Genomic DNA, 16,360 nt, shown 5'->3' on the forward strand with positions numbered 1-16,360 from the left:
TTTTCTAAATTGTTGGATTTGGCTGTCCTGTGTTTATAACACCAACAAAATGCATTAAAAACAGTTTGTGTAGTAAGCTCTAATCTTATTTCCGCTCTTCAAAAGTGTTTGATTTTCATCATAATCTGGTTTTCCATAATAATAATAAGCTCAGTGTTTATACCTGTGTTGCTGTCGGTTGTAGTGTAAAATGATCTAAAGGGAGAGCAGGTGGTTACATGAAAGTGAGTGAGAAAAGGAGAAGATAGGCTACTGAATAATGACATCACAACAGTAGGCTATAATCCTAATGTTAATTTAAAATTAAATATTCCTCTAAATATGGCTAAAAGTCCAAAAAAACAAAAAAAAATCTTCGGCGGTGCTGAGAGTCCCTTCCTTGCAGCACCTCCTACCTAATAGTTTCAGCGTGCCTGTGTGGGGGTAGATGTAACATTTGACTTTGAGTGTTATAATCAATATTTTGACTCCAACATTGCTTGTAAAAACATTTGATGACTGTTAACAGTCAAGTACTAGAACAAATTAGCCTATCCAAGAAGTCAGAGAGGTTTTTGAGTATAGGCTAATGACCAAAACCAAAACCAAAAATTGTTACAATTGTCCCCGGTCTCCCCTACATTAGTGTTGCATGTAGCTTGCCGCTCAGTCCCCTCCCCTCCCCTCCGCCTCTGCATCCGGCAACAACGGGGTGACGCTGCCTGGGCAGGGGGGTCAACTCGGAGGGAGTGAGCTGCGCACACGTGCAGCACCATGAAAGTGAAGTGAAGATGCTCCTTCCCTCTCGCGCAGCGCGCCGTTTACACCTGTGTGGGGCGCGAGGAGGCAGCACACACCCGGAGCACCGGCTCCCCTACAGCGCATCCACCGCGCAGCGCGAGGCGGCGGGATGGCTGCGCTGACAAAAGGACGTTACTTCTCCATGACGGCCACGAGCCTCCTGCTGCTTGTTTACTGCACGGCCACCGCGATCTGCAAAGGTAAAAGATCCGCGTGCGCTGCGCTCCGTGCATGTCTGAGCTGCCTGGAGTCTGCTGTGAGGCTCCAATAGCTCCTTCTTGTGCCGTCTTTTTCTCTTTCTCTTTCTCTTTCTTCTTCTTCTTCTTCTTCTTCTTCTTCTTCTTCTTCTTCTTCTTCTTCTTCTTCCCCTCGCTTCTGTCATGACATGTAGCTCCTCTGTAAAGATAATGAGGCTTTTGGTTTGGTTCCCCCCCCCCCCCCCCCCCCCCCCCCCCCCCCCCCCCCCCCCCACACACACACACACACACACACACACACACACGCATGGGTTGTATCCCACTGCTCCACAAATCAATGTTCATTTCCTCATCTTCACCCAACTCTTGCAGTGTTTAATGAATCTGTCATCATGATTGCTGCTGTCTGATTCCAAGAGGAAAAAGAAACACATATGCAACAGGCATGGCAATGCTTCTTCTTCTTCTTCTTCTTCTTTCATTGGGAGTTAGGCTACAGTAACTGTGCTGCATCATGTGATTGTGAATGTATGGCTTCAATTAAAACAGCCAGGTATCATGAAGTAGGTAGCCTACAGTTTGGATACAGTTTCCTGGGGAAGGGGGCGGGGCATGTGTGTGTTTGAGACACAGCAGGGCACAGGTGCAGGAGTTATTATTGGGAAGGGGGTGGGGCACACTGGAGAACATTCTCCTCACTGTCTCTCACATACTGGAGAACATTCTCCTTGCTTGCTGCCATTTGTGTGTAACAAGTCAGTCTCTGAGGCCATAATGTACTGACAGGTGTTGCACGGACGTTTCCCCTCCAGGTTGACTCTATGACTCTAAAGCGTGAAAATAAAAGATGGTCGCTCTGCAGGCAGGATCCACACTGCTGACCAGCACTCAACAAGATGCTCTTAAGGATCAATGGGGATGTTCACAGACCCCCCCGGTTCACCGGCAGTGAGAATCAGGCGAGGGGACACGAACTGAGCTAACACAGCCTCGAGTCAGCGTGGCGTTGGCCCTGAGGGGAAACGCTAAAAGGCTTTTTTTTCCCGACAGTATCCACTTTGACCTGAAACATCTCCATGCGTGAAGTGAAGGCAGGTCAAGAAGAGGACGTCCCAAGCAGCGCAGTTGGAGGTGGTTTTCTCATGTATCATGTAGCAACTATTCTATTGCTATTTGAAGAGCTACTTACAGTAATGCAAAAAGAAGCAGATGCACTGTAAGAGCGTGCACATTGATATTTCATAGCTCTGGTAACCTGGGGTCTGGCTCTTGTTGATTTCGTGAGGATGTGAGGACTTGATGTGTGACTCGGTGATTCATTTGTGTGGCGGGAAATTAGCACTTTGCACTTTGTGCACTCATTTCCGGGTGGAGACTCTGGAGACGATGTGCCATGGGCGCACTTTGTTGGGGGGTGTGACCAAACTCATGTCAGAATTGTGCACTGCTGTGAGGTTCGCCAGCAGCACATCCCCAAGTTTGAAGTCAATCGGACAAACTTTTTTTCTTTTCTTTTTCTTTTTTTTTTTAACCCTGACGGAAAAAACCTGTCTTTATTTGTCACTAACACCATGGCATACACGTGTGCATGGCGGCGCACACACACACACACACACACACACACACACACACACACACACACGCACACACACACACACACACACACGCACACACGCACACACGCACACACGCTTTGGAGGCGCCATGAGATTTGGCCTCCGCGTTTGACCCATCCCGGCTCGTCCTCCTCCATGGTTCAGGCCAGGAGCCGTGGGCACCTGCAGTGAAGCGCCCATGGACCAACTTCTACCAACCACCGCTGGTCAGATGACCATCTTCTGCATGCTTTTAATGGGGGGTTATAGTATATGGAGGATCCACACAGAAAGGTTGAATGAACGGTTCTCGAGATAAACCGCTTTATATGTTGCCATTAGGTGGCGCTATGACTATGTGCGTGTCCGAAATTGCGCACCACACTGTGTTGGGTTACCGGCAGCGCACTCCCCAAAGTTGAAGTCGATCGAATCAACGGTTCTCAAAATAACTTCTTTTTGTGTTGTCAGTAGGAGGTGCTGTCCGAATTTCACAAAATTCAGCACTGCACCCCGTCAGGTCCGGAGCAATGGCGTGTGAGTTATGGCCATTTCAAATCTAAAACATTGCCGTAGGGGCGTACCGGTGGCTCACCGAGTAGAGCGCGTAACATGTGAGGCTCAGTCCTCCTCCCTGCAGCAACCCGGGTTCGAATCCGGTCCATGGTCATTTACTGCATGTCTTCGCCTCTCTCCCTCCCATACATTCCTTTCTCTCTCACATTGTATGTCTATTAATAAAGCATAAAATGCCATAAAGCATACAAATCTAAAACATTGCCATCGCACCCTATGACCCCACTGCTACACATTGTGCCTCCCTATCCTCGGGGTTTCAAGCATAACAAAAGAAAAGTAGGCTACAGCAGCGGAGCACAAAAGCACTAGTGCGACAATTTTTTTTATTGACAAAAAGAAGGAAAAGAGAAACATTCTCAAGGTTTTTATTTTGCTGTGTGGAGAGCTTTCATGAAAACGCAAATTTTATTTATTTATTCGTTTATTTGTCAGGGACAATGCAAGAATCATTAAAAGGAATCAATAAAAGGTCAAATGTGTTATTTTCACTCGGAGAAAGTCATCTGTTATTTTCCATCAGAAAGTAATCTGTTATTTTCCCTCAGAGAAAGTAATCTATTATTTTCCATCAGAAAGTAATCTGTTATTTTCCCTCAGAGAAAGTAATCTGTTATTTTCCCTCAGAGAAAGTAATCTGTTATTTTCCCTCAGAGAAAGTAATCTGTTATTTTCCCTCAGAGAAAGTAATCTATTATTTTCCATCAGAAAGTAATCTGTTATTTTCCCTCTGAGAAAGTAATCTGTTATTTACCTCAGAGAAAGGAATCTGTTATTTTCCTCAGATAAAGTCATCTATTTTCCTCAGAGAAAGTAATGTTATTTTCCTCAGAGAAAGTAATGTTATTTTCCTCAGAAGAAGTAATCTGTTACTTTCCCTCAGATAAAGTAATTGTTGATTTACTCAGATAAGGTAATCTGTTATTTCCCCTCAGAGAAAGTAATCTGTTAATTTCCTCAGAGAAAGTAATGTCATTTTTCCCCAGAGAAAGTAATCTGTTCTGTTTCCTCAGAGAAAGTAATCTGTTATTTCCCATCAGAGAAAATAGTGTTATTTTTTATCAGTGAAAGTAATCTGTTAATTTCCTCAGAGAAAGTAATCTGTTATTTTCCTCAGATAAAGTAATCTGTTATTTTCCCTCAGAGAAAGTAATCTGTTATTTTCCTCAGAGAAAGTAATGTTATTTTCGTCCAGAGAAAGTAGGGCTGGCACGGATCAGCCCCCACGGTTCGGAACGCGGTTCGGAACGTCAATGGTCCGCGGACATCCCCCCCCCCCCCCCCCCCCCCCCCCCCCCTTTTCGTTTCATTTAACGTTTAACGTTAGTGTATGAGAACGCCCAGCGCAGCCAGACACAGACAGGCATAATCATGGCAAGCACAAGTGAGCTTCCTCATCCCTTGTCGCTGCTGTAAAGTATATCTGAAGGCTGTGGCTAGTGGCTACTAAAGACAGCGTCACACAAACTTATTTCAACACCTCTGAAAAAGCACAGGAATGCGATCAGCGTGTTGCGCGCTGCACAAGATAACGAGAGCCACAACACACACACACACACACACACGCGCACACGTTTCACAAACACATTATCACCGGACGGTGAAATGTTGCCTTAGGACACATAACAACAAAACAACACGTGGGGCCACTGAGCAGCTTAACGTAGCATCAACGTTATATTTCCAGACTGACCTGCGGTCTGGTCTGTAGGTCTGTACCCGTGTCATGTGACTGGTGCAAGCAACAGCCACGAAGTTAGGCATAGCAGTGCCACCTAAAACAGGAAGTTGGGTCGTTCTGCCTTCAGAGTAAAAGCATACATTGTGTCACTTATGAGAAAAAAATATTTTTTGAGCTGTGCAGGGCAACAAATGGTTAGAGAATTATAATAGTATTAAAAAAATCTAATCGAAAATCTAATTTTGAGAGAAAAAATCTGATATATATATTTTTTGCTGATCCGAAAAATCCGTGATCCGTGGCTCAAAATCCGTCACGCGATCCGATCCGTGGGTTTTCTGATCCGTGCCAGCCCTAAGAGAAAGTAATCTATTATTTTCCCTCAGAAGACGGTAATCTATTATTTTCCCTCAGAGAAAGCAACCTGTTAATTTCCTCAGAGAAAGTAATCTGTTATTTTCCTCAGAGAAAGTAATCTGTTATTTTCCCTCAGAGAAAGTAAGTGGCTCTTATATTCTCCCTGCCGTCCCAGAATGAATCATCATAGTCAGGCTGCCGTGGGTGACAGCGTGCGCAGTTCAGTGCCCAGATTTACATTTAAATGAAACCAAATGGCTGTACATTCAAAAGTGATATACAGTAATGATGATGGTAATAAAAGCAAAGTCCTCTTTCATGTTGGATCCGGCTCCTGTTTGGGATTGCCGTCATTTGGGGACTTTGCAGGTGTATTTTAGGAGTTATGTCTTTGGCTATGTCAAGACTATTACCTACACATTTCAATGAGCCAATACATCAACGCACTCCCCCGGGTGCTTGGTGTCACCTGCGACTCATTGGTTTCCCTGCCTATTGTGTGGCTGTGTTACTCGCATTGCCATTCAGCTTATTACCAACTATTGAGTCTCTTTAGGTTTAACACCCGAAAGACCGATGGACCTTGTGGGTCTCTACGCCTCAGCCAACAAACCATGAATTGAAGGGTATAAATGTAATTATGAATAGCATTTCCGCCTGAATTTGAAACTCTTACAACACTGGTTTTTACAGAAACTTGGTCCAGGAAAGGAGGGCAAGATATTTTCTAATGGACATTGCACAGTAGCAAATACTGATATTATAGAAGTCCCTTTCTTGGCTTTCTTCTCAACTTTGCCATTTTCTGAGGCCATGTTTAGACGACAACAGTCTCTGCATAAAACGGCAAAGTGTCGTTGCGTCTTGCCTTTGATTTAGCGTTTATACACAGCGTCTGTGACAACAATTCACGTGCAGACTGGAGCCTCAAAAAACTCAGAGCAGCGTCAAGTGAGGCAGAATAAAACGGAAACTTCTGGTTAAAACCTTCACAATAATGGCAATTAAATAAACAAATAGCCTTATTGATGCATGTTGCCATGTTTTTTTTTTTTACTGTGATCCTAAATACACAGAACACATAGAACACAGACAATTAAAAGTCCATTTTAACCTGTAGTGATTCGACGGTTCTGTTTTTTATTTACCCAGTTATAAATTCTGCTTTTATTTTGAAGGTAAAAAAACACCTAGCTTCCTGTATTCTAAGGGGATTGATTTAGCTTTATTGGATTACATTTTATATGAATTTTCCACACGATAGAGTGACACAGAAGTCATGAATGATGATAAACTGCTGATATCGGTCGCGTTACAGAATAAAAACCGAGTAAAGCCCCGTCAAAAAAGACCTGTTTTCTTTGCAACATTTGGGACTTCGATGCATCTGGCCGTGAGTTTTGAGTCTTCAATTATTTAATGGAGGAGTAATTAATTAACATGCGTGACATTAATAGCGGGCACTTAATGCGATCATGTTTTTAGCAACTAGTTATCAGACTGATGTTTGTTGAATGCCAATGCCATTCACTTGTGCCATAAATGCTAGAGCCATGATGGGCTCATCTGTCCTGGATGAAAGCTCCCATCCACTTAATCTGAGGGGACGGCAATCAGGTCAGGGTGCTTCTGCTCCACTCCGTCACAGTGCTGCATCATGTACAAAGCTGCAGGTACCATTCATCCATCTCAGTCAGGAGATTCAATCAGTTGTGGTCTTGGAGCCACACATCTTCATTCCAGCGCCCTGTCTAGACAGCAGCCCAGTAGGGCCTTGTTTTGAATATCGCAAGTGTGGTGTGAGCCTCGATACATGCTTGCGGTCACCGCTTTCTCTGGAAATATTTCCTTTTCGGACCTTGGAAAAAGTTCTCCTTGAGAAACCCAAATGTTTTCTCTGATGTGCAGCTTGATTTGCAGGCAAAGGCTGCAAATGAAAAGGAAAAAAGGGTAGATTTCTCATTCTGATTAAAAAAAGAGGTGGAGAGAGACATCTGTATTCACATTTACATAGAATTTTAGGCCCTTAGCGGTAACACTTGATTTGGATAGTCCGCCTACAGAGAGTCTAAAGAGGATTTGTAACATTTGAACAGCTTATTACTCAAACATGCAACAATTAAACTCTTTAACATATTATGTTTAATAGATTATAGAATATATGTGACGATTCATGAGCATATCACGGGGGAAACAGGCCTCGCTCACAGAGTTGGCATGCAGCCTCTCCTCTCTATCCCCATGAGGGTTTTCATAGTCCACTTCACTGGCTGATTCCAACTCGGCCCAGGTGTGCTCCTCCACTCAGGTGTCTTCCAGCACTATAGCTCACAAATGGAGCGCTCCATGATGCTGAACCCGTGTTGATTCATTTGGGCCACTAATCAGCTCATTTAGTCGGCCCTAATTACCTAATTCAAACCTGCAGGGGGTGCTCTTTACATTTTGATCGCACGTAAAATAGCATAGCTGTGGCCGAGCACAATTTCTGCTCACTCACTCACGCAGACACTTTGCATTCTTATTATAGGATAAGCTGTTAAAACAGCATCAGCAGACAGAGCAAAACAGTTGAATTCTTGAATGTCAACTAATAAGCTGTTGAAATGTGACAAATAAAGACTAAATAAAGTATTATACATTTTACACTTTTATGCAGCCAATAATAGCGGAGCGGTCAAAACAACAACCGCCAGTAGAAGTACAAGACGTCTTATTGTAAACATCCTTAGAATATTCATGCATCATCAATAATGTAAAAGCACTATGTACTGTAGCAATTACAGGCTAGTAGAATCACCCCCTTCCCAGTTTATGCACAGGCGAGAAGTTGTTTGCTCATGTACGCATCCGTCTGGCCCTTTAAACACGCATTCACAACAACAATAAAGTGAGATAAACAACTACTTATATGATACCGAAGGTGCGTTTGAATATTCATAGCTACAAATTGATCAGCCCAAACCCCGTCTTCGTGGATCCCTGCATATGTGCTCTTAATAAATGCACATGTATACTTAGTGCTCTAAAGTGCAATTAATCACACTTTACTGAAGAGCAATGACTCTGGAGCATCAGCATAAGTAAAACATGATCTTTATTAAAAAGCGCTGTTAATGCTAATGTTAATTTGAGCTGATCTGCTGCAGAGCACATTCTGCCCGTCCACCGAGGTGTCAGGTTGTGCGCGGCTCCATGGACTTTCTCATATGGGTGTTTACAGATGGTGTGCAGCAGATGAGCTTTTTACAAGCCTGCTTTATGATAGCATCCTATTTAGCAAACCTCCAAGCAGCCATAAGACCTACTGGGAGGACACACACACACACACACACACACACACACACACATGCACGCACGCACACACACACACACACACACACACACACACATGCACGCACGCACACACACACACACACACACACACACACACACACATGCACGCACGCACGCGCACACACACACACACGCATGCACGCACGCACGCGCACGCACGCGCGCGCACGCACACACACACACACCCACACGTGTACTGTAATTAGAAAACCGATGCAGTCAACATTGCTGGTCATATTTGATGGTATCTCTGGGTGTAAGCCTCTATAGCCTCTATAGCCTCTATAGGCGCAGCAATGTCAGATGAAAGGCGTGGCCTCGTCTCTCATCAAGTCAAAGCAGATTCAATATTGTTATTGAAAAACATGTCCGGCTGTTTGGTCATGACTGGAATCCCTGTCGGACGATCTCAAGCAAATGGCCTTTTGATTGACTGGAGTTTCTCAAGTAAATCTCCTCTAGCCCACCCAATGAAACTCCAGCACAGGAATGATATTATTTCATATATTGTGGTGGAAAACCTGCAAGGAGAATCCATCTTTTGTTTTGCTTTGTACAATTTCTATATTCCTGCTATGATAATGCTACATATAAAATGTTCCCCAGTTTGTATTCATGATGTGTTGATGTCTGCCTGTTGTTAAGTGTTGAAATGTTAAATCAGGTTGATGTGGAGTGTAGTAAATCAGAGAGGATGGAGACAAAGCACAGCACGGTAACCATGGAGAAGATCCAGTGATGTGGGCTGGCTTGTATCACAGATATTTGTCTTGCAGCCTGACGTGACGTCTGCTCTTTGATAGGCCAAGTCTGATGCTTCTCTGCTGTTTCTTTACTCACTCTCATGGCCTTGGGTCAGCTGTTCCAACATGTCCTCTGTTGATCCATGGTGCAGCAGCAGGCCTATAGGGACAGAACAGCGCTGTAGGACAAGTTGTGATGAATGGACTGCCGAGTGCCAGTCTCTGCTCGCTGTGTCCTGTCCTGCCTGGAGGACCATACGCTCTCGCTGGTGGGCGAGTGTTATCGGACCATGACTGCTGGTATGACCGTGGAGAGGCACAGGCCGCCAGAGGAAAGGCAAGGGAAGGGCTTTAATAGTAGGTTATGATTTGAACAGATGTTTATTAAACTAGATTATCAGGCAGCTAAAATCTAAATCAAATCTAGTTTTGCTGGGACTCCGGCCAGGTATTGTGTTGTGTGTGTGTGTAAGGTCAGTGTGTATTCTGCGTGGTTCCCAGCAGTGCACTCCCCCAGTTTGGTTTGGTTGTCGAGATAAACGGCTTTTTTGTTGCCAGTAGGTGGCGCTATGTCGAATTGCATACAATTCGGCACTGCACTCTGTTGGGTTGTCAGCAGCGCACTCCCCAAGTTAAAAGTTGATCAGAGGAATGCTCCGTGAGATAAACCACTTTATGTGTTGCCAGTAGGTGGTGCTATACTGAATTCCATGAAATTTGTCAGGTCCCCCTAAGTGCACTAGCTAATTTTGAAGACGATCTGGTGAATGGTTCTCCAGATAAACCACTTTTTAAGTTGCCACTAGATGGTGCTAAGCCAAATTGCACGAAATTCAGCACTGCACTCCATCAAGGTCCCCTTAAGCGCACTCCCCAAGTTTAAAGTCGATTGGACAAATCTTGAGATAAACTGCTTTTTGTGTTTACCAGTTAGGTGGCGCTATGCCGAATAGCATATTTTAGGTTAAAGTAGTCCACTAAGATCTTACAATTAATCTGACAATGATATATTGACGTTGAAACACGCACCACAGAACACCTTTAAAACGATCTTATAGCTCATTTGTTTCCCCCCTGAAAACTACCTTCTTACTAATGTTATGGTCCATCCCGCCTCCCTCTCTAGCCACACAAGCCATCTTTCTCATCTGAAATCACCGGAAACATCAACCTGGATTGACAAATGGTCAGAACCGCGCCTCAGCGGTGCCGGCTACAGTGGAACAGAGGGTAATATGAAAATACATTTAAAGCCTGTCAATGGGGCCGAGGCATCAGGCATCAGTTTACAGTGAGCGGTGATGGCTTTCATCATATTTGAAGGACAAGAAAAGGAGGGAGGCAGAAAAGTGTTGATGACAGCTGCTGATATCTCCTCCCAGTTTGCTAGCTAGTCTGGGAGATGATGCTACACCTGCGTTACCTCTCTTATCACCCGTTTCTGGGATGTCACGATACGACAATTTCTACTTCGATACCGATACCCAGGAAAATATGGATACCATTTTCGATACCACGCGCGGGCAGATGACAACACATCCAGAGGCATAAAAAATAAACAAAGACAGATGGATGGACAGACGCATGCTTCTCCATAATCTAGGCCTGATAAAACTCGTTGCAAAAAACGTTGCAGTTACACAGCAGATTAGCCCTGCTTTAGTCATCAGCCTATCAGAACACGTTGAGCTTGTTGAAGCAACAGATACCCACCAATGACAGGGAGGGAGAAATCAGTAGTATGTTTGTACTGCATTTATATAAATGGTGAATGGACAGTTGTTTTGGATGTTTGATTTTTCATTAAGAGAAAGTACTGCTGATATTGAGACTGTTGCAAATGAGTATTGTATCCGTTTAAAATGTTTAGTATTGATACTTATCGATACTATCAAATCAATATCTGTTGCAAATGAGTATTGTATCCGTTTAAAATTTCTAGTATTGATTTTTATCGATACTATCGATACATTTAACAACCCTACCCGTTTCTATATTATATCAGTTTTCCCTGGCTGTTTGCCGCAAATTTCTTCATCTAATTCATCTGTGAGTATAATGCACTAGTCTGTGAGTGGTACCGTATTATGATCGCCTTTTCTCTATGGGTTTTTAATGAGCTAGATGGAGGAGACAGTGGACAGTGGACCATCTCACTGGTTCCGGGCTGATTCGAGTGGTCCCGACAGACCGGCTGGTGACCTGCTGCAGCATTTAGAGTATGACTATTGCTTTGTGCTGCTGTATGCTTTGTCTTGATGGAGGCTGAGTAACTGTTCAGTTCTTTGTGTGCCTAAGGCAACCTCCTACTGCCTCCCTTTCGTGCTCCAAATGTTTGCCTTTGGAAATCATTTTGGCTTTTGATACAATCTCTTGAGTTGTTCAGGGTCAGTGCTGCTGCGAATTACTCAACCCTCCCATGCGTCTTTGCCCATTTGCTCTGCCTCGTGCCCACACAGCATGCTAGAAAATTATTATGATTATTTGAAGCCACATTAACGCTAGTCTGAACCGACAGCGGTTATGAACATCTCATGTCAGCGGCTGGTTTCCTGGAGTTGTCACATGCCATAGCTCCTGATGTTAAAATGACAAACACAAACAGTAGCCGGTGCTCGTTAATAACCGGTCTCTTTTCTCTGACTTTCTGTGAGTAAATAGAAACACTCCTTCTGGCCATTGCCTTTGGCATGTATGTTAGCTTGGAAGAGAACATGCTGTTTCAAAACGCAGATTCTGTGCAATCCCACGGTCCATTTGTGGCAATGAAAGATAGACCTAATTAATGATCAGTTCACTTTAGTTTAGTTTAGTGATCCCAGTGCCTTATGTGTGTTGTTGTCTTATACAGATTTAGCTTAAGTTAATATGTCACCATCCATCACTGTATTGCAGCCAGCAGTCCATGTAAACTAATAAAGTAAACTTTAATTGTGTTGACATCACTGAGACTCATTTGCATACAAAGATGATTTGTGGAGATTGCAGAATGTTTTGTTAAATTCATCATAGTACTGCATGGATCACTTCATGCTGCTAAAAATAACAGCTGAGTTGTGCTGCACAAGGACTTGAACACACAATGACAGAGTTACATACAGTAGCATGCAGCAGGTGTAGAGGAGAGAAGTGTCTCCCTGTGGTACATATCCAGGCAGTGGGGCTGCTTGAAAGTTTAAGGGCTCTATCTTCCCGACGGCGGTCATTTTTGCGTTAGCGCCCGTTTTGCGCCGCGCAAAGTCCTAATTGTGGGCGTTTCGGCCCGCTGTGCTTCACGTCATCTCGGCGCACATCTCTGTATAGGCGTGTTTATGCCCAAAAGCATTGTGGAGGTGTGGTCATGCCCATAAAACCACAGCGTCACGTCAGCAGCTTCCTCCTTCACTGAGAGGGAGAAAGAGGGAGAGAAAAGATAGCCTAGATGGGGAGAGGGAGGGAGGGAGAGAGAGGGAGAGAGAGAGATGTGAGAATGTCATGCATAGAAATCAAATAACGTGCTCATGCCCACCTGTGAATCACCTGTGTATTATTGCCATTTCACACGCTGAAAAAGGGCTGCTGCCCAAACGTCTGTATGCTTATTTCTTTTCGGGCGCTCTTCTTCGTACTGAGAGGCGATGAGTGATGCTGCTCTATTTGAAGAAGTTGAATTTCGTTCCACCAGCACACATTTTATTAATCAGCTATTTTCTATTTGTTTCTATTAATATATATACATCGAATCCCACCAATTTCATTGTCATTTGCCCCTTGGCGCACATAAAGACACATGCTTCCATCACTGTCTGCTTGATGGCGAGAGGGACTTCAGCTGCCATCTGCGCTGTGGCATGCAATTGCAGGGAAAGAGGTTAGGCTACTGTACCGGCCGGACACAGGTGCGAAAAAAATGATGCGTTTTGAATTGGATTAGGGGGACGAGGGTCCGGCGGCAGGGCGGGAGTCTGTGTGCGTCGGGTGCTGGATCGGGGTCTTCCCCGAGCAGGTGGGAGCTGGATGGGTATGCAGGCTTGGTGGTGGGGTGGGTGTGGGTCGGTGCCCTGGGTGTTTTGGACCGGCCAGGGTGGGGAGAGGCAGCTTGGCACAACACCTCACAACTTTCTCAAAAGCAATCTATTGTTACCTCACACCACAAACCTGTATGGTCGGGAATTATGTAGCCTAATAAAACCATGACAAACAAATTCTCATTTTTAAATCAAGGTGTGTTTTTTTTCTGCAATGGAGAAGAGAGAGAAGAGTGTGTGCAGGCGCGAGTGGAGTGACATCCATGCCGTGCGTAAATGGATCCAATCAAGGATTTCCTGCACTGCACGGAGATGTGGAGACTGTCTGCGCTCAGGCGTACGTCTGCGTTTGCGCTAAGACCAGCTATTTCCTGGCGTTAAAATTGAGAGCACCCAAGGCGATTTTTTTCTAACAGATTGCGCTGGAACGCCTATTTTGGAACGGGCAACTCCCAAACCTCTCTTTGCGCTCGCCACATACCAACGGTATCTTCCCCACAGCGCTAAATGACACTTGCGCGAGACACATGATAGGCTAGAGGCCCACCGACACGCCTGGGCCACGCCTACACCTGTGTCATCACAGCGCAAAACTGGACGGTGGAGGCAGATGATAGCAATCCAGGTCCTCTCTGCAAGCCAAAGATCATACAGTATGAAACCTACATCCTCTGTTCAAGCCAAAGATCATACAGTATGAAACCTACATCCTCTGTGCAAGCCAAAGATCATACAGTATGAAACCTACATCCTCTGTTCAAGCCAAAGATCATACAATATGAAACCTACATCCTCTGTTAGGGATGTCCCGATCACATTTTTTTTGCTCCCGATCCGATCCCGATCATGTGATTTTGAGTATCTGCCGATACCGATTTTTCCCGATCCGATCTTTTGGCAATGCATTAAGAAAAAAGAAAAGAAAAAACTGCAATCAAGTTGACCCTTAACACATTGAGTGCCAGCGACGCCATATGGCGTCATTAGAAATTTACCGTAGGCTGCCAGCGACGCCAAATGGCGTCAGTAACTCGAAATTGTTTTTTTGACGGGGGGGTGTCGATCTATGCCTCTTACATCGCCTCTTACAATATGATAGCTATTGAATGTGTCTAACCTATTTTACAGAACCCTTAGGTGGCGACAGCGCACTCCAGATGAGAGAAAGTGGAGTAAAACCATAGAGTAAAACACACAGAAGAAGTCGTTTGGGAAGAGGAAATCGCATCGCATCCGTCCGTATGCAGCTGCTTCATTGAAGCATAACGTAGCTGTGCCCCTGCAGCAGCCAATCTGCTGTCACAATTGAGCACCTCGTGTCCGCTGCAACAGTCCATTCGCATGATCAGCCGTGGAGTTCTCAACTGGAAGCATGATGACATACACGCGGGTGTAAAAATGCTGGACTAGCGGACTTTTCACTGCTGAGCAGCACACGCAGAGCAAATGCACTCAGCAGAGCTGAGCAGAGCAGAGAGATACTCCTCCCACAACGGGGGGGGGGAGGAGGAGGGGGGGAGGTGGGGCACGCAGGACACTACAGCAGACAACAGACCCAGGCAGCTGCAGCATTACATCAGAAAATATTAGCAATGAGTCAATGATGTGCTTGAAATGCTTCCTTTCACAAAACGGTCATTATCTCAGCTCGTAGAAAAAAAGGGCTGTTTTTGGTCTAATCAAGCTATCTTCTCCGGCTCATAACTAAAGAACGGAAAATGGGATCAATAAACTTTTTTTTGCAGGTGATAGAAGAGAGTCTCATCGTTATTTGTGCGTGTTCAGTGTTTACATAGTAATTATTAAAGAAATTATATGACTGTTTTAAAATGCATTGCGGCCTATGTGGCACAGTACAGCACCTTTTGCCCAAGGGCCGTGGCACTCAAAGTGTTAAGGTCCTTGCACACAGAGTCCGAATTGTTCGCTGCGTTTTTTTAATCCGTCATCCGGGAAAAAAACGTCACGCACAGATACCTTGCCCACTGAGTCCGATGCGTTAATTATCCAATATTCGTTGCGAAGATTCGCAACGAAAAGAAAACTACCGCGATCCTATTGATCCACAACTGGCAGTGTGTCTGTGTGGCTCTCTGTCTCTCTCCTCCCCCCCCCCCCTTCCCCATACACACACACACACACACACACACACACACACACACACACACACACACACACACCGCGTCCCGCATTCCAAGCTGGTCTGCAATCACCCGGCACATTCTGTCTTTTAATTCCGAATCTCTGTATTCCTGCTTTGTCATAAAATGCTTTGTGCTGGGAGACGAACTGAATTAACTTCTCAGACGCCATTTTTCCTTGTGAATAGCAACACTACGGCGGCTCTGGGTGGTCAAACACCTGTCAAAACGATTTCATGGATGCGGAAAAACGCAGAAAATCGAACCTCGTCCGAAAACTTAAATGACGGACGTAATTGTCGGACTCGGTGTGTCAATGATGATTGACACAAATGAGGTCGTATTTTTATTTTTTTCGTGCGTCAATTTCGGACGAAAAAACGGACTCTATGTGCAAGAACCTTTAAGATTGTTTTTTTATTTAACAGTATCCAACTAACTATCCATTATATCCAACATGGATATGGCTTTTTTATTTAACAGTATTCATTATATCCAACATGGATTCAAAATTTAAAACAAAATAAAATAAAGCTTATCAGTGGTGCACCACAAAATAACCATGTAAACTAAAACAAATGATGTGCAGAATAGTGCAATAACAATGTAAATCAGGAAATGCGTTTGTTTTGGTAAATTCTTCTGCTCTGTGCGACACTAAATAAATGAATGATGATATGTAATTTAAAACCAAAACTAAGGCCTCAGGATGAGTTTAAGACGTGAACATGGTCATGTTTGTTGAATTAAAAAAAAAAAAAAAAATTACTCCCGATCTTTCCCCCCCGATTCCGATCTTCTAAAAATCACGTGATCGGCCCCGATCTCCGATCACGTGATCGGATCGGGACATCCCTATCCTCTGTTCAAGCCAAAGATCATACAGTATGAAACCTACATCCTCTGTTCAAGTCAAAGATCATACAGTATGAAACCCACATCCTCTG

The 16,360-nt window shown here is 44.4% G+C and overlaps 1 protein-coding gene across 1 annotated transcript in view; it reads left to right on the forward strand.

Annotated features, from left to right (window-relative positions):
* Positions 1-889: 889 nt before the first annotated feature.
* The window catches only part of LOC310784414 (netrin receptor UNC5D-like), a gene marked incomplete at both ends in the record, with an annotated part of 230,136 nt that continues 214,665 nt past the window's right edge, over positions 890-16,360 (forward strand). The window contains one exon of the mRNA XM_083645417.1: positions 890-980. Within this exon, the coding sequence (XP_083501543.1) occupies positions 890-980 (91 nt within the window). The remainder of the gene's footprint in view (positions 981-16,360) is intronic.

The sequence above is a fragment of the Poromitra crassiceps genome, assembly GCF_964638095.1.
Source record: "Poromitra crassiceps genome assembly, chromosome: 10".
Lineage (NCBI taxonomy): Eukaryota > Metazoa > Chordata > Actinopteri > Beryciformes > Melamphaidae > Poromitra > Poromitra crassiceps.